The sequence below is a fragment of the Mandrillus leucophaeus genome, unplaced genomic scaffold (genome assembly GCF_000951045.1).
Source record: "Mandrillus leucophaeus isolate KB7577 unplaced genomic scaffold, Mleu.le_1.0 Scaffold77, whole genome shotgun sequence".
In the NCBI taxonomy this organism is placed as follows: Eukaryota; Metazoa; Chordata; class Mammalia; order Primates; family Cercopithecidae; genus Mandrillus; species Mandrillus leucophaeus.
The window spans coordinates 3,512,847-3,536,061 of record NW_012108363.1 but is presented as its reverse complement, the minus strand read 5'-3'; the positions used below and the strand labels follow the sequence as shown (position 1 = coordinate 3,536,061).

General features: G+C 39.5%; 1 protein-coding gene across 2 annotated transcripts in view; it reads left to right on the top strand.

Annotated features, from left to right (window-relative positions):
- Nucleotides 1-23,215, top strand: part of TTC1 (tetratricopeptide repeat domain 1) — a 56,131-nt gene that overhangs the window by 12,470 nt on the left and 20,446 nt on the right. For both annotated transcript variants that reach the window (XM_011966682.1, XM_011966681.1), the window contains exons 3-5: nt 13,230-13,290; nt 14,768-14,880; nt 21,173-21,209. In XM_011966682.1, the coding sequence (XP_011822072.1) occupies nt 13,230-13,290; nt 14,768-14,880; nt 21,173-21,209 (211 nt within the window). The remainder of the gene's footprint in view (nt 1-13,229; nt 13,291-14,767; nt 14,881-21,172; nt 21,210-23,215) is intronic.

Genomic DNA, 23,215 nt, shown 5'->3' with positions numbered 1-23,215 from the left:
AACAACTTGTTGGGCCGAATTTAAGCAGTCCTGACAGAAAATTTATTTCTATTAAATTGTGTTTTGGGAAATAGAATTTTCTGATTTAAGAAACAAGGGACTGTTTCCAAGATTAATTCCTCATAGATCAGTCATTTTTTCCTCAGAAGGATAATACCTATTGAGAGGCAGGTTCTAACTGTGGCTTAGATCTAAAGATTCTTCCCTCATGCCTACCTAGAGGACACGTAAAGGTGACTCGTGGAAAGAACAGATATGTCTTTATATATGTAAAGCAAGTGATATCTGATTTCAAAGAAGACAAAACCAAAAGCTTATTTTTTTAATGATAAGGAATTCCCTTCAGAATAATTTGTAGAAGTGGTGTCCCTAGCTGTTCCAATATTTGCATTCCAAGTGTAGTTTTCTCGTCCCACCTAGATAAGACTAAAGCAGAAGGTTTTGTTGCATTTGCCTCCATTTTCCAGCAATTGAGCAAGTATGTAGCTCTCTTTACTCTCTCTTTTACTCCAGCGATTGATCTCTGGGTACTGTGATTCTTGGGTACTGTGCTTGGCGTCAAGTGTGTTTTATTTTGTAGCAATTACTTCACAAAACTGCAGAGGGCAGCAGAGAGCTGCTGATAGATTTATAATATGGACATAAGCTTGCTGGAGCGAGAGTCTTGGTTTTATCCGTTTGTCTGTTGAGCACATGCTTACCGTAGGATTATTTAAATATGAGATTATTGTTTAAATGTATTTCATGCAAGTTTTTACTATTTAATAATGATAGGTGGGATATACACTTGTAAGCTCCAAGTCAAGTGTGTTTATGTTGTATTCACTGACCTAAAGTAAAATACCCTACTCAGCCACTGCATTGTAGTCTGTTGAAGAGTGGTTTATTTATAAGAGACTAGAGGAGCACTTTCTAACATTTTGCCTTGCTACCCCAGGATTTTAAATTATATCAGTTGAAGTTCTCTAGCTTGGATTTTTGTGTTTTTTGAAGGGTGGTGTTTTTGTTGTCCATTAAAAAATTCAATTCAAGCTACTTCTAATATTTTAAGCAAGTGAATCAATCCATTTGAAGCTCTTAGCACAATGTCTGGCTACATACTAAATATTATGAGTTTTAGCTCATTGAATGAGTTACACAGCCATGGAATCAGGCGTCTTTGGGTAATCTAAGCAGATAGGAGTACTATGTTAGTAAATAGGAAATGACAAGGTAAGATTATAGCCAAGTCATGGATATTTGCTTTACAGGAAGAGTCTTCACTTAGCAATATTAGTATACCATTTTTCATCCTAACTAGCATTTAAAGTAATTTGTCTTCTTTATAGAATATCTTCTTTATGCAAAGCAGTTTATGATGTTTATATCCTTGATTTGCTAATTTTATTCAGAAAGGACACTTGTAATAGTTTCCACCCTTATTTCTTTGTTAGTTAAATGAAAATTAACTCACATATGCTATAGATTCAGGGTAATTCTAGAAATTGAGTTATTCATTCAGCAGACATTTGTTAGTACCTGCAATTAATAGACAAAATTGGCCAGGTGCGGTGGCTCACACCTGTAATCCCAACACTTTGGGAGGCCGAGGCGGGCAGATCACCTGAGGCCAAGTTTAAGACCAGCCTGACCAACAAAGTGAAACCCCATCTCTACTGAAAATACAAAAAAATTAGCCGGGCGTGGTGGCATGTGCCTGTAATCCCCGCTACTCAGGAGGCTGAGGCAGGAGAATCTCTTGAACCCTATAAGCAGATGTTGCAGTGAACTGAGATTGCATCATTGCACTCCACCCTGGGCAAAAGAGCAAAACTCTGTCTTAAAAAAAAAAAAAAAAAGAAAAAGACAAAATTGGTTTGTTTGTTTGTTTTTTTGGGTTTTTTTTTTAATTATTTTTTTATTTTTTTTGAAATAGGGTTTTGCTCTTTTGCCCAGGCTGGAGTGCAGTGACGCAATCATGGCTCATTGTAACCTCCGGGGATCAAGTGATCCTTCCGCCTCAGCTTCCCAAGTAGCTGGGACTACGCCCAGCTAATTTTTTTTTATTTTTAATAGAGGCATAGTCTTGCTATGTTGCCCAGGCTGAAGTTTTCTTGAAGAATATGGTTTTCTCTGTCAAGAAACTTATAATTCAGCCAGGAAGACATGTAACTATGCTTACCTTTTTATTTTAGGGAGTTTCGTGTTTTATCAGTATACTCTGGTTGGCATGTAAGTGTCGGGGAGCAATGGGTGGAGCCTTCTCTGTGCTGTGTACATTAGCACAGTGCCTGCACATTATGTGCCGTAAGTTTGTTGAAAAACTGTCATTACTGAGGTAGGAGTTTCAAGTCCTTACTGGAGGCTGTATTTAGCTCTTGAAAGACAAAAATTATTTCCCAGGTGGAGAGTTCTATTTTAACTTTTTATTTTTGAAATAACATTTTTTAGAAAGTAGCAAAAAACAGATTCCAGCTTCCCCTAGTTTTAACAGCTTACATAGCCATAGTGAAGTTATCAAAACCAGGAAATAAACATTATTACAGCGCTATAAACTACAGACCTTATTCAGATTTCATCACATTTTCCATGAACGTCATCTTTTCTGTTCCAGGACCCATTGCATTTAGTTTTCGTGTCGCCTTAGTTTTCTCTAGTTGATGATAGTTCCTGTGTCTTTTTTTTTCTTTTCTTTTTTTTTTTTAAGAGAGACTAGAATAGCCCAAGCTGGAGCACAGTGGCATGATCATAGCTTACTGCAGCCTCAAACTCCTGGACTCAAGTGATCCTCCTGCCTCAGCCTCCCTCATAGCTGGGACTGCAGACACTTGCTGTCACACCCAGCCAATTTTTTTTTTTTTTTTTTTTTTTTTTTTTGTAGGACATGGGGTTTTGCTTTGTTGCCCAGGTTGATCTTGAACTCATGTGCTCAAGTGATCCTAGCACCTCAAAAGTAATAATAATAATAATAGAACAACCTAAGTCCTGTGGTCCAAGCCCTTGATTCAGTGAGGAAAGGTTTGTTTTTGTTTTGTTTTGCTTTGTTTTTTGAGACCAGGTCTTGCTCTGTCCCCCAGGCTGGAGTGCAGTGGCATGATTCCATAATTCCACTGTAGCCTCGACTTCCTGGGCTCCAGTGATCTTCCCACCTCAGTCTCCAGAGTAGCTGGGACTGCAGGCATGAGCCCCCATGCCCAGCTAATTTTTGTATTTTTATTTATTTATTGTTTTGTTTTGTTTGTTTTGAGACGAAGTCTTACTGTGTCACCCAGGCTGAAGTGCAATGGTGCAATCTCAGCCCACTGCAACCTCTGCCTCCCAGGTTCAGGTGATTCTCCTGCCTCAGCCTCCCAAGTAGCTGGGATTACAGGCACCCGCCACCGCACCTGGCTAATTTTTATATTTTTTATAGAGTCGGGGTTTGATCACGTTGGCCAGGCTGGTCTCAAATTCCAGACCTCAGGCGATCCACCTGCCTTGGCCTCCCAAAGTGCTGGGATTACAGGTGTGAGCCACTGCGCCCAGCCTAATTTTTGTTTTTCAATAGAGACGGGGTTTTGCCATGTTGCCCACGCTGGTCTCAAACTCTTGAGCTCAAGCAGTCCACACTCCTTGGCCTCCTGAAGTGCTGAGATTACAGGTATGGGCTACCACACCCAGTGAGATTTATTTTTAACATAGGTCTCAAAATGACTATAGATCAGAACTCTGAAACTAAATAACATGTTTTGGAGCAGTGTCATCCTCTTTTCAAATCCCTAGTTCTTGACACCAAGGGAATTACAAGTGACTTTTTCTTTAGAACTATGAAGCATATAAGTTCTGTGTGTTCACCTTTTTGCAGCAGTTTCTGTGCGTTACTCAGTTCTATTTCCTGCAAACAATTCTTTATTTCCACACCTGTGGAAGACAGTATGGTCTTGTGGTTAAGAGCATGAACTTTGTTGTTTTGTTTTGTTTTGCTTTGTTTTGTTTAAAAGACAGGGTCTAGCTTCGTTGCCAATGCAACTCCTGGGCTCAAGCGATTCTCCCACCTCAGTCCCTCAAGTACTTGGGACTAAGGTGTGCACCACCTCACCTAAAAACATTAACTTGGAAATGTTACATCTGTCCTAGCTCTATCATTTAACTTGGCATAAAATGGGATCATAAGGATTAAATGACTAGCAGACAAGCGCAATCAGGAACTATTAACTATAGCTATTAAGTTAAAATTCAATGAACATAGACCATAAAATATTTCAGGTCTAGAATAGAACATAGAAGATCTCTTAAAAATCATTTTTAGATACTTGGTTTTCTAAAGGTTGCAAGCGTACATTCCACAATGTTATAAAAGTATGATAACCTCAATTATTTAACTCCTTCAAGTTATGAAGAAAAGTTGTTTGGCTAGGGATGTCGTGGTGAGAGAATTTAGAAAGGAGTACACTGGAAGCTTCTGAGGTTCTGGCAGTGCTCTCTATCTTAATTTGTATAGTAGTTTTGTGAATGTATATTTTGCAACAGTGTACTAAGTGGTACATTTCTGTATGTTTTTCCGTGTGTATTGTACCTCTGGTTGTTTAAGCAATTTCTGATATTGGGGTATTGAAATCTTCAACTAGTGTTGGATTGTCTGTTTCTCCTCTGAATTCAGTTTTTCCTTTATGTTTTTATGGTTCTGCTGTTAGATACGTATACACCTATAATTGTTATATTTTCCCAATTTGTTGACCTTTTTACCATTATGAAATACCCCCTTTTTTGGTCTCCAGTAATATATCTTGTCTTTTTTTTTTTTTTTTTTTTTGAATAAGAGTTTCACTCTTGTTGCCCAGACTGGGTGCAGTGACCGGATCTCAGCTCACTGCAAGCTCCGCCTCCCGGGTTTACGCCATTCTCCTGCCTCAGCCTCCCGAGTAGCTGGGACTACAGGCGCCCGCCACCTCGCCCGGCTAGTTTTTTGTATTTTTTAGTAGAGACGGGGTTTCACCGTGCTAGCCAGGATGGTCTCGATCTCCTGACCTCGTGATCCGCCCGTCTCAGCCTCCCAAAGTGCTGGGATTACAGGCTTGAGCCACCGCGCCCGGCCTATATCTTGTCTTAAAGCCTATTTTGTCTGATAGCACTTCAGCTACTTCTCTTAAGGTTGCTGTTTACACAGTACCTTTTTTTATACTTTTACTTTCAAACTGTATATGTCTTTGAATGTAAAGTATGCATCTTATAGTCGGCATATGATTGAATCTTGTTAAATCCAGTGTGATAATCTCTGCTCTTTGAGTTGTTTAGTCCATTCATATTTAATCTGCTTATTTATATGGTTGGATTTACATTAGTCATTTGTCTTTTACAAGTCTCATGTATTCTTTATTCCTGTTTCTTTTTTACTGCCTCTTTTTGTATTAGATAATATTTTGTGCATGCTATTATAATACTTTGGATTTTATTAACTGTTTACTTTTAGCTATTTTCTTAATGGTTGCTGTAGGAATTGTAATGCACATCTTTTTATAGTCTACTTTAGTTTTCCGGAATTTTTTTGTTTTTGTTTTTGTTTTTGAGACAGGGTCTCACTCTGTTGCCCAGGCTGGAGTACAGTGGCTGCAATCATGGATCACTGTGGCCTCCACCTCCCTGGGCTCAAGTGATCCTCCCACCTCAGCCTCCTGAGTATCTGGACTACAGGTGCACACCACCATGCCCAGCTAATTTTTGTATTTTTTGTAGAGATGGAGTTTTGCCGTTGCCTAAACTGTTCTCACACTCCTGAGTTCAAGCGATCCACCTGCCTTGGCCTCCCAAAGTGCTGAGATTACTGGCGGGAGCCACTGTGCCCAGCCCTACTTTAGTTTAATACTACTTATTCTCAGTGAACTGTATTGATAGAAGCTTTGCTTTAGCATAGCTCCATTTCCTGTCCTCCACTTTGAACTATCATTGTCATGTACATTATATCAATATATGTTGTAAACCTAACCACTGAGTGTCATTTTATAATCTTTTGTCTTTTAAAGAAATTAAAGAAGAGAGAAAATAACATTAGAGTCTTATATCTGCTTACCATTTCTGGTGTTCTTCATTTCCTCCTGTGGTTTTGAGTGACCATCTACTGTCATTTCCTCCAGCCTGAAGGACTTTAATATGTTTTGTGAGGCAGATTTCACAGCAGTAAATTCCCTTTGTTCATTGTGAAAGTCTTTATTTTGCCTTCATCTTGAGGTAGTTTTGTTAAATGTATAATCTGTCTTGAAAATTTTTCTGGTTCACCATTTTAAATATATCATTACACTGCCTTCTGCCCTCCACTGTTTCTGGTGAGATGTCAGAAATTAATAGTCTTGTTGTCTTTTATCATTTTTCTCTTGTGGCTTTATTTTCTCTTTATCTCTCATCACTCTTGACACAGTGGTGTCCTCAGATGTAGATCTTTCTAGTCTACTTGAGGTTCACTGAGATGAGCTTCTTGGATCTTTAGATTAACATTTTTCATCAAAATTTTAAAGTTATCAGCCTTTATTTCTTCAAACATTTGTTCTGTTCTCTTTCTTCCCTTCTTCTGGGTCTTCCATTCATGTCAAGAGGGTCCTATTCATTTTTCTTCAGTCTTTTTGTTTTCATTCTTCAGCTTGGATAATTTTTTCCAATACAATTTCAAGTTTACTTATTCTTTTTATTTTTTGAAGCAAAGCCACACTCTCTGGCCTAGGCTGTAGTGCAGTGGCACAATCATGGCCTCAACTTCCTGGGCTCAGGCGATCCTCCCACCTCAGCCTCCAGAGTAGCTGAAACCACAGGTGCGCACCACCACACATGGCTAACTTTTTTGGCTTTTTGCCAGAAACAGGGTTTCACCATGTTGCCCAGAATGGTCCAAACTCCTGATTCGGGCGGTTCACCCACCTCGACCTCCCAAAGTACTGGGATTACAGGTGTGAGCTACTGCCCCGGCCTGTCCAGTTTTACAGTTGGCTTTAAGGAAAAGGATTTTGACAACCTCCTTACTTCACCACATCAGAAATTCCACCTATTTTTGAACTGTGTAAATAATTTTTTTTATTTTCAAAAAATAAAATCAGAAAGGATGAGAAAAAAAACAAGCCTTAAAATTGACTGTAAACAGAAACAAATTACATAACAATCATGAATTGATTATATAGAAAAGATAATTCCATTAACTTTGGACACAGACTCTGACTGCAACAAAACCTTGAACTTTACATAGTAGGTTCATTGTTGGTAATGATATTCGTATAGTAATTTTGGAACTCTTGTTTATTGTAGGATAGAGCAAATTAATAAAGTCACTCTTCTGAGAACCAGAGTTTTCACTGTGGAGGAATGTGAGGAAGAACCCTGTGTTGTTGGATTTCACTTGTATGTGTTCTTTGGACTCATAAGGGTTTCATTTTGTTTAAGATGTATTTCCTGGGTTTCTTCACAGAGAGGGCCTAAAAGCAATAACACCCTGGTAACAGTGAACACACTGACACCAGATCTTTGTTTCTAAACACTGTTCCACACTAAAAGAATCCAGCACTCAGCTGAATGGGGTGACTCACACCTGTAATCTCAGCACCTTGTAAGGCTCTAGTGGGAGGATCACTTGAGCCCAGGAGTTTAAGACCAGTCTAGGCAACATAGTGAGACCCCCCCTCCGCCATCTCTACAAAAAAAAAAAAAAGCCAGACGTGGTGGTATGCACCTATGGTCCTAGATCCTGAGGAAACTGAGGTGGGGGGATTGCTTGAGCCCAGGAGGTTGAGGCTGCAGTGAGCCATGATCTCTTTAGCCTGGGTGGCAAAGCGAGACCCTGCCTTTAAATAAGTAAGTAAGTAAGTAAAAATTGGCCTAGGACTTCTTGGAGATATGGCCAGATCTAGGGTAGGCAAAGTACAGAATACTACACCCAGAATATTACGTAAACCTGCAACAAAGTTAAATAAACCCAGGTAAAATACCCACGCAGATTCTGGAAGTGGGCTAGGGAGGCTTGAACTTGAAATCCTAGAGAACTCGGTTACCTGGAGCATAGTTTAAAAGGGCCGTATGGGATATGGGTGGGGCCCACAAGAGGGGGCCCTTGACGAGAGACTCTTCTGCCCAGGTCTGAGGGCCAAAAAGCTTCTACAACGCATGAAACCATTTAAGCATTAAGTAACACTCCAGATTTTTTGCAGTGCTTTTGTTGTGTTCATAATTTAAAACAATCTCTAAGGCAGAATTGAATTACAAAATTAAAAGCAGTGTGTATAGTCTGCATTCAAAGAAAGATAATGTGGGAAAATAAGTAAAAGGTGGCCCCAGGGAGGAGCTATGGTTTGTACTAGACTTTGAAAACTACAGAAAATTTGGTGTGAGAGAGTTGGGAGGAGAATATGAAAGAGGAGAATATGAAAGAGATACTCCATGGAAGGACATGGGGGACACATAAGCAAACAAATGGGATGAGGGAAAAGCATGGTAAGCTTTGAGAGACAATAGTGAGATCAGACTGTCTAGCAAAGAGGACTTGTGTTGCATAGGTTGAGTTGGTTGGAACAGAAGCTTGATGTAGTGTGAACAAGAGATTTCTGAACCTTGATTTTTCTCATCTGTAAAATGAGTCAAGACCTCCATGTCCACCTCTCAAAATTATCTTGAAAAACAAATGAGCTAATGTATGTGACAGCAGATTTTCAGCAGTGAAGCGCTGTACTGGTGTAGGTTGTAATGAATTTTGAATACCAAGTTGAGAAGTTTACAGTTGTGGTAGTAACTTTTCAAATAAGCTCCATTCTTTGAGAGCATTATCTGTTTGGGACTTTCCTTGGCAGTTCCTGTGATCATTTACAATGCAGGATAATGTCACTATTTCCCCCTAAGTTTTCAGTGATGGAGAAGAAAGTACTGAGTAAAGGGCCTTGTAAAATTTCTTTGGTTTCCATTTCTATAAAAGTATAATTCAAAATCAGATATTTCCCTGTGAGGCCTCTCTGGAATGTGTTAAGAGGCATTGTGGAGGTATGTAAGGGCTTTAACCACATTAGAAGCTTCTGTTCATAGAACAGAACCTGGAAAGACTCCCCTGATAGTGCTGCAGAATATCAGCACTGCCAGCTCACGTATGTGTGAGTGCTTCTGGCACCTAGCACGCTAAGGAAGACCCGTACACAATTTATCATATCTAGCCTCGGATTCCAGTAATATTGTACTGTATGCCTGTCATCCTTTGGAGAAAGAATATATTCAGCAGAAAAAAACTCCAGTCTTTGTACTGGGATCATCAATTCAGTCTCGGCACAGCTGGGAAATAGTTCAACTTGCTCCTCAAAGTGCTATTTTTAGCTGTTTCCAAGGAGATGTTCAGCATGATACTGATAATTGCATTACTCTTAATTTGCACAGTCTGTGGAGAGGGAAGCAGCAGTTCTTTTTCAGTGTTTACTACTCAGTGGGCCCCATTGGGTTGTGAGTTATCAGTTGAAACAATGGAATACCTTACTTAGAGTAATTGACCTCAGCTCACACCTATAATCCTGGAACTTTGGGAGGCCGAGGCAGGCAAGTCACTTGAGGCCTGGAGTTTAAGACCAGCCTGGGCAACATGGTGAAACCCCATCTCTACTAAAAATATAAAAAATTAGGCAGGTGTGGTAGCGCATGCCTGTAAACTCAGCTACTCAGGAGGCTGAGGCACGAGAATCACTTGAACCTGGGAGGTGGAGGTTGCAGTGAGCCAAGATCACACCACTGCACTCTAGACTGGGTGATGGAGTGAGAGTCTGTCTCAAAAAAAAAAATAATAATAATAACCTCAGAATTACATTCTGGAGCCTTTCGCTTGGCTAGGTCAACTTTCAGTCCTTCAAGTTAGAAAGACAAGATGAGGGCTGGGCACACTGGCTCACACCTATAATCCCAACACACTGGGAGGCTGATGTGAGAAGACTGCTTGAGCCCAAGAGTTTAAGACCAACCTGGCCAACACAGTGAGACCCCATGTCTACTAAAAACAGAAAAAAATTACCTAGGGGCAGGCAGTGGTGCTTGCTTATAGTCCCAGCTACTCAGAAGGATTGCTTGAGCCCAGGAGTTCAAGGTTACGGTAAACTCTTATGGTGCCACTGCACTCCAGCCTGGACAACAGAAGGAGACCCTGTCTCTGAAAATAAAAATAAAGACATGGTGAGTATTTCTCAAGCTGGCTGCTCCGGCTGGCCCTCAGCACTAATTCCTTTCTGAATACTTGGGTCTTGGCTTTGCCCATTGGGAACTTGATGTTACAAATTTCCCAAAGAATGATTGGTCTCCTAAAACATGAATACACACATACACACTTACTTCACAAGAGCCTGATCTGGCAGTCTGATTGATTCATCTGTGTTCATAGAAGATTCCTAATGAGTTGGCTCTGAAGAGAAGATTATAGATCAGAAAGTAGCTTAAGATTTACAGTTAATGCTAAAGAAATTGAAAACTCCTAAAGGATGGGCATTAAGCTCTAGTGACTTGATGATTTAACCCCTCTATGAAGAATTTGTTTCTTAAATAACTGTTAACTGAATTTGTTATGTTCTCTTTGCTTGCCAACATCCAATACCCCTTCCTATTTGGAGGAATTATCTTGGGTTGTGATCTTATTGAGTGGCAGTACCCCATGTCTCTCACTTCATGCTCTGACAACCAAGGCTTGTGATCGATGCTTGGTATATTAGATGCTTCTGACCAAGACCTTGAATCTAGATTGAGTGAAGCAAAGAAAATGGAATGGTTAGAGTTGATTTGCTACCACCGCAGCCCTGTCCTGGCAAGTCTTTCACTAAAAGACACTCATGCATTCTGTTTCTGCTTCTTAACAAAGCCTCCTTGAGTTCTACCTGCTTTCTTTTTTTTTTTTTTTTTTTTTTTTTTTGAGACGAGTCTCACTCTGTCGCCAGGCTGGAGTGCAGTGGCACAACTTTGGCTCACTCCAACTTCCGCCTCCCAGGTTCAAGCAATTCTCCTACCTCAGCTTCCTGAGTAGCTGGGACTACAGGCACGCACCACCACATCCAGCTACTTTTTTTTTTTTTTTTCTTTTTGGTATTTTTAGTAGAGACGGGGTTTCACCATGTTGGCCAGAATGGTCTCGACCCCTTGACCTCATGATCCGCCCACCTTAGCCTCCCAAAGTACTGGAATTACAGGCGTGAGCCACCGTGCCCGGCCAAGCTCTACCTGCTTTCTAAGCCTATTCTTTAAGCCTCTCATTGATTCTGTGAACGCTGATGTCTTTCCAGTGAGCCTGCCCCCTAAAGTTTTTTGCTTAAGATAGTCTTTTGCTTGTATCCAATAACCCTAATCAATACAGTAGAGATCATTACAATCCAAGCATCTTTCTTATGGGTAGTACTAGGTAAATATGGCCATGTTCTTATATTTTATTTTTTTCTGAATTCCTTTAGAATAGCCCTTCCCTCAGATACATTATATCTTAAAATGAATTTTTATGTGTATCTGCTATGTGTCTGGCACATAGTACCTATCATAAAAATTAGATTCACTCTATACTTACCTTTTAGTTTCTTCATTGAGATTCGTCAAGTGCTGTGTTTAATCCGCAGTGTAATAATAAGACATTTGGGAAATACCCGGTCTCATCAATAGCATATTGACAAATCTTTTCCAGAGAAAGAATATTTTTACTTTGGTTCCTATATTAGTCCGTTTTCACACTGCTATTAAGAATTGCCTGAGACTGGGTGATCTATAAACAAAAGAGGTTGAATTGACTCACAGTTCCACATGTCTGCAGAGGCCTCACGAAACTTACAGTCATGGAGGAAAGTGAAGGGGAAGCTGATGGTTTTAAAGTGTGGCACTTGAAAACCATCAGTTCTCATGAGAGTGAACTCACTATCATGAGAACAACATGGGAGAACCCCGCCATGATCCAGGGTCCGTCCCTCGACCTGTGGGGATATTTGGGTAGGGACACAGACCATATCAGTTCCTAATGCTAAAAAGAACAGTTGTTTAGGTTCCAGGCTTCTCTTGTGCATGAAATACCCTGCTCAAACTGTATTTCCTCCCTTTGAGATTATTTAGTCAGAAGCTTCAAGAAGGAAGAAAGAACTCAGCACAGTGGTGTGCACCTATAGTCCCACCTACTCAGGAAGCTGAGGCAGGAGGATCACTTGAGCCCAAGAGTTCAAGGTTATAGTGTGTGTTGATCACATCTGTGAATAGCCACTGTACTCAAGCCTGGGCAACATAGCGAGACCCTATCTCTTTAAAAAATAAAAAGGGGGGGACTTTGGGGGGATTCTCTCTTTTGGGGGGGTTTTGTTGTTTTTATTTTAAAGCACTGTCAAAAGGTGGCAGGCAGGCAGACTCTTCTGGTTTGGCTTGTGCCAGTTATATTGTTAAGATGTTCCAGAAGAAAGTGCACACACTCAGCGGGTGTCTACTTGGCTTTGCAGGAAAATATTCTCTCAGCCTTTGTATTTGATGAGTTTTTGGCCATCTGTGCGAGTTTCTGTGTTGTTTGAATAAGCTAAGAAAAGACAGACTAATTTATTTAGGTTTCTTCACATTTTCCTGTGTTAACCTGCTAACAGTATACTGCCCTAACCCTACAGACATGGCTTGTCCCCGCAAATGTGCTCTCCTCGCATACTGTGTCTCCTTCATGACACAAACCATGAAGGGTTCTTATATCTATAAGGATTAAAGTACTTATTTCACAGAAAATAATAGCTGATTTTTTATTGAGCCCTTATTTGCTAGTCACTGTATCAGCAGCTTTACATATATTATTACATTAATCCATTAAACAGTATTCCATAATACTATTAAAGCTTCATTTTTGAAATGAAGAGACTAAGGCTCAGAAAGATTCTGAAACTTGTCCAAGGTCACATAACTAGTAAGTACTGGAAGCTAGAATTTGAATTTACACTGGTATGTACAACAGTGGGTATGTTATTTAGTTTCATTTCTGAGTAAGTAGAAATTAAGTGATACTATAATTATCATTCCATGCAAAAGCCAGAAACATAGAAAGCAAAAGACATGCCAAGAAAACCTACATTTTTTTGTTTTAAACATCAAGAATCAAATTGGTAATTAGCCCGATGGTCATGTGTTTTTTTTCCTCTAACACTGTACAAGGTTTTGGTGAAACTGATCCAGTTCTCAAAAGTCAGACTGTTGCTTATTAAATAGGCTTGTGTGTAAAGAAAGCTCACCTTTTTGTTCACGTATAATAATATTGAGAAATTATGTAATTCTCCGATCTCTTTCAGAAAAGAAGAGAAGAGAGCACTAGACTAAAGGAGGAGGGAAATGAACAGTTTAAGAAAGGAGGTAAGATAACTTTCAGCACTGATAATCTGGTCATCTTGACTCCTCATCCTGTTATAGAGTCTGTGAAGAAATCCCAAAGAACATTTGAAGAAACCCCAAAACCAAACTTCACAACACAATGTTGCTTCCCAGTACCTTGGCATTTTGGATTTTTAAACAGGCCAAATTATTCATCTGATGGTGACAAGTTACCATTTGTCTCTTGGCACATGCATGGTCTTTCTGTAATCCACTATCCGTTAATCTAGAATCAAGGGTGAAACTCTGAGGTCTTGCTTTGAAAAACACTAACCTGGAAAGTTAAAAGGTTATGTGCTGCGTTGCTGTAAAAGCAGAGTCCCCACTCCTCACCTGCTGTGGGGCTGTAAAAGCAGGCCTGACTGCTCTGGTACGGCCTAGGGCTGCCTGTCCTTTGGTTGTTCCTGCTTTCTTTCTTTTTTTAAATTCTCCAGACTGCTTCAGAAGGGTTGCTCTTTCATGTGCCATTTTCTTTGGATGCCTTAAGTAGAGAGATTCTTCATGTCCTGCATTTTCTACATTTGCTTAGAAATAAGTTGGTGGGGTTCATTCTGATAATTTGGGGTAACTAGTTGATCTTAGAGCAAAAGTCTTCTGTCACATCTCAAAGTATATATCCGTCAGAAATCTAGGCGTGTTAAGATTTTTCCCCAGTTATTTTCAGGTTTTTTATTTTTTTCTTTTTTTCCCCAAAAGTTACCCTATTATCTGATTTCAGATTTTAATTTTTTTTCTTCTATTTCCTGGTTTAGTAATCATTAATATTTTTTTCTAATAGAATAAATACTTCTAATTTTGAAAGCATATTTTTTGTATGTTAATATTAAATATTTCAAACCTGAGAAAGGAGTACATAGGCAATTTTCTGTTAGTATCCTGACCATAATTCTCTTTTTCGCCATTTTCTCTTTTAAGGTCTTGATTTAAATATTGATTTTTACATTGTTCCTTTTAGCTCTATCAAATGTCTCTCTTCAAACATTTCACAGATGCCGTTTTAGCCAGGTTGACTGTATGAAAGCACAACAGATTTAATTAAAACAAATATACTTTTTTTCTTTATCTCAGGCCATGGATCCCAGAGTTTAGTCTCTTTCCTCTCTCTAGGTCTCTAACCTCCTTTGAAAACTCCTTTCTGAATTGCCCAGCCAAATGAAAACTGAATATTGAGGGAATGCCAGGACTCCTGAGTATTGAGGGCTTGTCGCTGACAGCATGTTCAGCTGTCAGTTCACCAAGCACAGTCTGTGAGGTTGGCACAAGTGAGCACTGTTCCTTTAAAGAGAGAAGAAAGGAGGAAGTGATTTTTACTGCCCTGGACTTAATAGACTATGACCATCTTTTAACTCGAAACCTTCATCCTATGAATGGAAAACAGTGCTTCTGAGATCCTGCGGAATATAGTAGTATCAGGAATAAAATCATAATGACCACTCATCCTTTATCTTATCATCCTCAGATTATATAGAAGCTGAAAGTTCTTACAGTCGAGCCCTTGAAATGTGCCCATGCTGCTTCCAAAAGGAGAGGTCGATTCTGTTTTCAAATAGAGCTGCAGCAAGGATGAAACAGGTATGTATCTTTGACCTTTTCTTTTTAAAAAGCACATGGACTTGCAGTCTTTTCATACCATAGTTTCTCTCCAAAAACTAGCATAGAGGTTGCTGCCTCCCTTTTCCTGCCCATATATGTTCCTGATGTAAAGGCCACAGGGAGAATAGAAAATCTTTTGAAAAACTTGAGTGAGATTACTGTTAACATTCCCCGTTAAAGTAGCTGAGTGAATACTTTCATGGAAGGAGGGCTGGCAAGTTTTTTGCTAAACTAGGGCAGGTTAATGAAGCAGTGAACCAAGCAGTGCATGTCCTAGAATAGCTCTAGATCCTTATTTTAGGCCTCTGGAATTCTAGATAAACATGCAAAGGCACAGGGAAACACCAGTGAAAACTCTGGGCTTTAAAGCATCTTTAAAGATGGTTATTCCTAGGATTCTGACTTTTCTGTTCAAAGTATGGACACTTGGAGAAATCTCCAACAGTTGGGATACAAGGTACCCCTAAATGCAAAATAGGTGTCAAGGAACTTTAAAGACATTTTGTATTTCCAAAGGATTGAGAACCTAGTATAACAAGGTGAGTGTGGAATAAGTGAGAGTACAAATATATTTGTTTTATACCGTGATGGTATTAAAAGTTAGATTTGGGCCAGGCACAGTGGCTCATGCCTGTAATCCCAGCACTTTGGGAGGCCAAGGCGGGCGAATCACATAAGGTCAGGAGTTTGAGACCAGCCTGACCAACATGGTCAAACCCCATCTCTACTAAAAATACAAAAATTAGCCAGGCATGGTGGTGAGCCTGTAATCCCATCTACTCAGGAAGCTGAGGCAGGAGAATCTCTTAAACCCTGGAGGCGGAGGTTGCAGTGCACTACACTCCAGCCTGGGCGACAAGAGTGAAACTCCGTCTCAAAAAATAAGTTAGATTTCTTTCTGATTTGTCTGATTTTCCTAGTTAGTCTTCATAATCATTGGATTGAAATGGGAGTGGTTTGTTTTTTTTTAAAACAATACCACTTTTAAAACTATGGCTACTTACATTCAGAGCGCAAAGGATAGGTTATTTAACATAGCTTTAAGCAACCATGATGCTGACTCAAGATTGGGAGTGGCAGTTTTTTCATTTGTTTAGATCAGATATCTCTTTGGATACTGTCTGAAATTCTCAAATGCCTCTACTACAGTCACTTTAGGTGACAAGGTTTTTTTGTTTGTTTGTTTGTTTTTGAAAGGCCCCAGGGCAGGGATGGGGGTGTGTGCTTGAATGCTTGGACATGCAGAAAGGTTACGGGTTTTTTTACCGGAACTTGTATAGGATTCAACAAAGCGGAGTGTTTTTGGACTATTTCATGCGGCATGAGAGAAGAAATAATTTTAGAGTATACAAACCAACATTTTGTATCAGAGAAAACAAAACAATTGGTTTAAGTTTATTTAAAACAATATTCTTTAATGTATCTCACCAGCAATCAGAATTAACATCTAACAGTTTTTACACCTACCTGGAAAATTCTCATCTTTTGGATTTGCTTCTCCATTTTGCCACATTCTTAGACTGGACATTGTCATTGTGAAATAGGATCAAGGATGCGCCTTCAGTATCAGGGGAAATACACCATACCCAGTTGGTTCCTGGGATTTGGGATTCTTTGTTTCCACAGTTGCCCAAGTTATTAATATTTCTAGGTTTGGGCTGGCATAAATAGTCTGGTTCTTGAGTTAAGAAAATATATGGTCTTGCTAGTAGTTTTTCTGTCACATCTGAGGAAAACTCAAAAGAGCATTGCTCTATGATTGCTTCCTGTTCAAAGAATAGTTTTGTTGGTGAAGTTTTCTGTTCTTTTAAGTTGCATTCTTTTTTTTTTTTTTTTTTTTTTTTTTATTGGAGTCTCGCTCTGTCACCCAGGCTTGCGTGCAGTGGCATGATCCCAGCTCACTGCAACCTCTGCCTCCCGTGTTCAAGCGATTCTCCCGCCTCAGCCTCCTAAGTAGCTGGAATTACAGGTGCCCGCCACCACACCTGGATAATTTTTGTATTTTTAGTAGAGACGGGGTTTCACCATGTCGGTCAAGCTGGTCTTGAACTCCTGACCTCATGATCCGCCCACCTTAGCTTCCCAAAGTGCTAGAAAGGCATGAGCCGTCGTGCCTGGCCTTAAGTTGCATTTTTAATACTTTATGAAGACTCTAAAGTGAGAGACTTGATAACTTCTAGGATTAGTGCCCTGACACAATTTAAGGAGCATATTCTAAGTTTTTCAAGGAAATGATGGTTTAACTGCTTTGAGAGGTAAAGACGAAGAATTTCTGAAAGGCAGGTTTGCAAGCTTAGCATCCCTGACATAGTGCCCCTGGCCACCCTTCACATTTCATATCTGGAGAGAGAAAAGGTAACCTGGAGTTAGGGCAGAGTTTCAGCTCTAGGTCTTGCTAGCTACACAAGAGCAGAGCCCTAAAAGAATAGGTTCTCTTTTTCTTTTTTTAACTACTGTCCTTATATATTATATACATTGTTTTATATGTATAGTTAGATTTGTTTCTCCTTATATATTGTGTACATTTTTGTCCTTATGTATTATGTATATTGTTTTATATAGATAGCTACCTATATATAAAAATTATGAAAGAATGATAAAGTTGTGATTTGTTTTTTTCACACACTCCACTTTGGGGGCTACCATTGTAAGCAGTAGACAACACCTGGGTCTTCTGAGGTATTAGTAGACTATAAGCCTCAAGCAAAAGTTTCTGCAAGAAAATTCCGTAATTCCTTGGTTTGAAGAGGACAGTGCACTACAGCTTAATAATCACTTCTAGGCACACAAAGAATACCACCACAACAGCTGTACACATAAATTGTAAAGATTTATTTCTATTTCAGAAACTGTGAAATTATGTGTCTTTGACTTACAGAAATGTGATAAGTTGGAGAAATACTGACATATAAAGTTATACAGATTTCTTTAAAGGACTTCTTAGAGTTTTCAATACTTGAATTGGTATGCTGAACATTGGAAGAGAAATAAAAAAGTTCCCAGATGACCCTGAAACCTTTTTTGTTTTGTATATTGTGGTAGGATACAGATAACATAAAGTTGGCCATTTTAAAGTACAGTCGTGAGTCACATAACAACAGGCATACATTCTGAGAAATGTGTTATTAGGTGATTTCATCATTGTGCGAACATCATATACTTACACAAATCCAGATGGTATGGTCTACTACACACCTAAGCTATATGGCATAGCCTATTGCTCCTAGGTTACAAACCTGTACAGTATGTTTCCGCACTGAGTACTGTAGGCAGTTGGAACACAATGGTAAGTATTTGAGTATCTAAACAGAAAAAGTGCAGTAAAAATGCAGTATAAGATATTTTTCAAATGGTGCATCTGTATATATAGATATATACACACACACACATATGTGTACACACACACATACATATACCGTAAATACCATGAATGGAGCTTGCAGGACTAAAAATTGCTCTAGGTGAGTCAGTGAGTGAGTGGTGAGTGAATGTGAAGGCCTAGGACATTACACTATTGTAGACTTCATAAATATGTTACATTTAGGCTTCACTAAATTTATTTTATTTTTCTTTAATAAATTCACCTTGGTTTACTGTGCCTTGTTTTCTTTATCAACTTTTAAATTCTTTTAAACTCTTTTGTAATAGCCTAAAACATAAACATGTTGTACAACTACAAAAACATTTTCTTTATATCCTTATCTTCTGAGCCGGGGCAGTATCTTGCTCTTTTGCCAGGGCTTGAGTGCAATGGCATTGTCATCACTCACTACAGCCTTGAACTCCTGGACTCATGCAATCCTCCCACTTCAACCTCCCAAGTAGCTGGGACTACAGACCTGCACTACCACGCCCAGCTAATTTTGTTTGGTTTTCTTTTAATTTTTTTTTTAATTTTTTAAGAAATGGGGTCTTGTTGTGTTTCACAGATTAGTATTGAACTCCTGGCCTCAAGTGGTCCTCCTGCTTCAGCCTCCCGAGTCACTAAGATTATAGGCGTGAGCCACCATGCCCAGCTATATCCTTATTCTATATACTTTTTTCTATTAAATAGTGGTTTGTTTTTTCTGTTTTTTTTTTTTTGTTTTTCACTTTTTAAACTTTTCTGTTGAAAACTAGGATGCAAATACACACAGTAGCCTAGGCCTACACAGGATCAGGAGCATCAGTATCACTGTCTTCCACCTCCACATCTAGTCCCACTGGAGGGTCCTCAAGAGCGACACATACATGAAACTGTCGTCTCCTATGATAACAGTGCCCTCTTCTGGAATACTTCCATACTTCCTGTAGGACCTGTCTGAGGCTGTTTGATGGTAAACTTTGTTTTAGTGGAAGGAGTGCACTCTTAACATAATAAAAAGTAGTGTATAGTAAATACATAAACCAGTAACAGCCATTTTTTATCAAGTGTTATGTATATGTTATGCTTTCTCTTTTTTTTTGGAGATGGAGTCTCACTCTGTTGCCTAGGCTATAGTGCAGTGGTGCTATCTCAGCTCACTGCAACCTCTGCCTCCCGGGTTCAAGCGATTCTCCTGCCTCAGCCTCTCAAGTAGCTGGGATTACAGGTGTGCACCACCATGCCCAGCTAATTTTTTTGTATTTTTTATGGAGATGGGGTTTCACCATGTTAGCCAGGCTGGTCTTGAACTCCCAACCTCAGGTGATCCGCCCACCTTGACCTCCCAAAGTGCTGAGATTACAGGCATGAGCTACCATGCCCAGCCTGTGTTATACTTTCACATGACTTGCAGTGCAGTAGGTTTGTTTACCCTGGCATCACACCAACATCTGAGTAGTAAGTTATGCCATGATGTTATGATGGCTACTGTGTCATTAGGTGATAGGAATTTTTCAGCTCCGTTATACTCCTATGGGACTACTGTTTTATACACAATCTATCATTGATTGAAATGTCATTATACAGTGCACGACTGTATACAATTCAGTGTATTAAAATACCTTCACAGTGTTATATAGCCAACACCACTATCTAGTTCCAGAACTTTTCCATCATCCTAAAAGGATACCCCACACTCATTAAGTCGTCACTCTTCATCCTGAAACTTTTTTTTATTTTCTGAAACGGAGTCTTGCTTTGTTGCCCAGGCTTGAGTGCAGTGGCGTGAACTCGGCTCACTGCAATCTCCACCTCCTGATTTCAAGCAATTTTCCTGCCTCAGCCTCCCAAGTAGCTGGGATCACAGGCACCCGCCACCACGCCTGGCTGATTTTTGTATTCTTAGTAGAGACAGGATTTCACCATGTTGGCCAGGTCTCGAACTCCTGACCTCTAGTAATCCTCCCACCTTGATCCTCCATAATGCTGGGATTGCAGATGTGAGCCGCTGCACCCAGCCCTGAAACTGCTTTTGATTGAATCCTGCAACAATTTGGCTGACATTGCTCTGAAATATTCTGCAGAATATTTAGTATTTGCTACATACAGTAGGCATTGTGAGAATATTGAACACTTATTTGAAATAACTTATTTCTGTAATACAAAAATTCCTAATTTCAGGAAAATGGATATTTTAGAACTGCAAGACATCTTATATAACATCCAGTCCACGCTGCTCCTATTTTAAATGAGACAAACTGAGCCCTAGAGAAGGAAAATAGCATGGCCAGTGTTAAAGAGCAGGTTATTGTCAGAGCCAGGACCAGAATTCAGTCTTTGACATCCAGTGTTCTTTCTGCTGTGTCATGCTTCTAGATTCAGAAAGTTCAATTAGTTAAACACTTTGTTTAAGTGTTTTGTATTTTTGTTTGATCAGTGGATAAATTAAGGTTTATAACTGAGACTACATGACAAGCCACACTGTGTGTCTGTAGATGGAGCATCTGTATACTTTCTGAAATATACAACTTTGGAGTATGATAGTATAACCACTAGCCAGAGAGAAGGGTAATTCAATTATTCACATGTCAGTCATTTGTTCTGATTTAGGTCACAGAGTTTCTCAATGTCAGCATTCTAATGTAAAGTGTCTTGCAAATGTAATAGGTCAGTTAGAACAATCTTTAAAGACACTTTCAGAAAGAAGCGACTTGAATAATGTGTTACCAGGAGGCTTTCAGATCAGAGCCATCCCCACGTAAATTTTGAATTTTGTCTTGGAAGTAACATTCAGGTTTTTACGTAGTTCCTTTGAAAACCATTCTGTATCTCCATAAGCAGTTATTAGTGATCAGATCATGTCATTAAGCCTTTGGGCCATTAAGATAAAACTAGGGCAACACATATTAATACTATTTTTCTTTTTAGGACAAGAAAGAAATGGCCATCAATGACTGCAGCAAAGGTACAGCTTTGTTATCTCACTACATGTTAACATACAGGAGCATTATGTCAGACAGAGGGGCTTTGGGTCAGGTGTGCGCTTGTACATGTGTACCCTTCCTCTGGGGCCTTTCAAGAGGTAGCTTTATAATTCTGTATTTTCAGAGATACTATAAAATAGTCATCTTAGAGTAACTGCTTTTGAATGGATAGTTCAGTCAGTTTCTCCTCTACTGGTAAATACATGAAGAAAAATTCTAGCCTGGGCAACATGGCGAAACCCTGTCTCTACCAAAAATACAAAAGTTAGGCAGATGTGGTGGCATGCGCCTGCAGTCCCAGCTACTCGGGAGGCTGAGCCCAGGAGGTTGGGGCTGTGGTGAGCCATGATTATGCCACTGTACTCCAGCCTAGGTGACAGAGTGACCCTGTCTCCAAAAGAAAAAAAAAAATCAGTGCTATCTTGGCAACAGAACTCATGGAATAGAATTTACCTCCTGTAATTACTTTCTGTTGAGATTCAAATTGAAGATCATAGCTGCTGTTAGAGCATTTGGATCTGTGTATTTTGAGAAGGGGGACAACTGTGATGAGGGACAGTTTCTGTTAGTGAATTGATAGTCTTTTCGGGTGTCATAATTCTTCCAAACCTACTTCACATCATTTTTTTTACCCTTTCAGATTCACAATGAATCAAGCCTTTGCTATATGATACCTAAGTTCTATTAAGATCTTATCATCCCACCAACTTCTATAGCGACACCTCAGACATAGGGTCACTACAGTTTTTTTGTGTTTTGGGGGGTTTTGTTTTGTTTTTCAAAAATTGCCTGACAGGCCAGACTGGTGTCTTGCCTCTAACCAACTTCATGTGGAGAATACACATTATCACTTTGTCTTGCAGCTTAGTCTCAGAAGTTTTTCTAGCAAATCACTATTTTTGTGTTTTCAATTTTTTTAGTTTTTCTTCTTTGGATAATAGTTTCTGGGAGAATTATAGAGTGGAAGAGAACCTTATATGTTATCTAGATCCCCTCTTACACTAAGCATGTATTCCCCTGCTGTTACCAAAAAGGGATCCTGATCCAGACCCCAAGAGAGGATTCTTGGACCTCTCACAAGAAATAATTCAGGGCAAGACCATAAAGTGAAAAAGCAAGTTTATTAGAGAAATAAAGAAACAAAAGAAGGGCTACTCCATAGGCAGAGCAGCAGTCAGTGTGGGCTGCTCAGTAAAGTATACTTACAGTTATTTCTTGATTATATGCTAAGCAAGGGGTGGATTACTCATGAGATTTCCAAGAATGGGGCAGAGATTTTCCAGAACTGAGGGTCCCTTTTTAGAATATATAGGGTAACTTCTGAATGTTGCCATGGCATTTGTAAACTATCGTGGTGCTGGAGGGAATGTGTTTTAGCATGTTAATGCATTATAATTTGCATATAGGAAGCAGTGAGGATGACCAGAGGTCACTTCAATCGCCATCTTGGCTTTGGTGGGTTTTGGCCAGCCTCTTTACTGTATCCTGTTCTGTCAGCAGGGTCTTTGTGACCTGTATCTTGTGCCAACCTCTCTCATCCTGTGATTAAGAATGCCTTAACCTCCTGGGAATGCAGCCCAGTAGGGCTCAGCCTTATTTTACCTAGCCCCTATTCAAGATGGAGCCACTCTGATTCAAATGCCTCTGACACTCCTGTTTTTTTATTTAATTAATTTGCTGCCCTCTCTACTGGCTTTCTTTTCTTTATATTTTGTATTTCCTTATAGTGTCTGAAACTGTTTCTATATTGTAATATAGAAGACCACTTCTGATCTGTTACCAAGTTGGACTGGAACTAATTCTGAATGTACTGTTTTGTTTGGAAGAAGTTATTTAACCTATTTCCTTTATGTGAGGATGTGTGGGTTTGAGAAGTTTAAATTAGGAACAAGCTGCTGGTTTTCAGAACTTCTTTCTCTGTAACCAAATGGTGAAAAAATGCCTTGTAAGCGTGATTAGCATGGTATATTGTTAGAAATAGTTCATT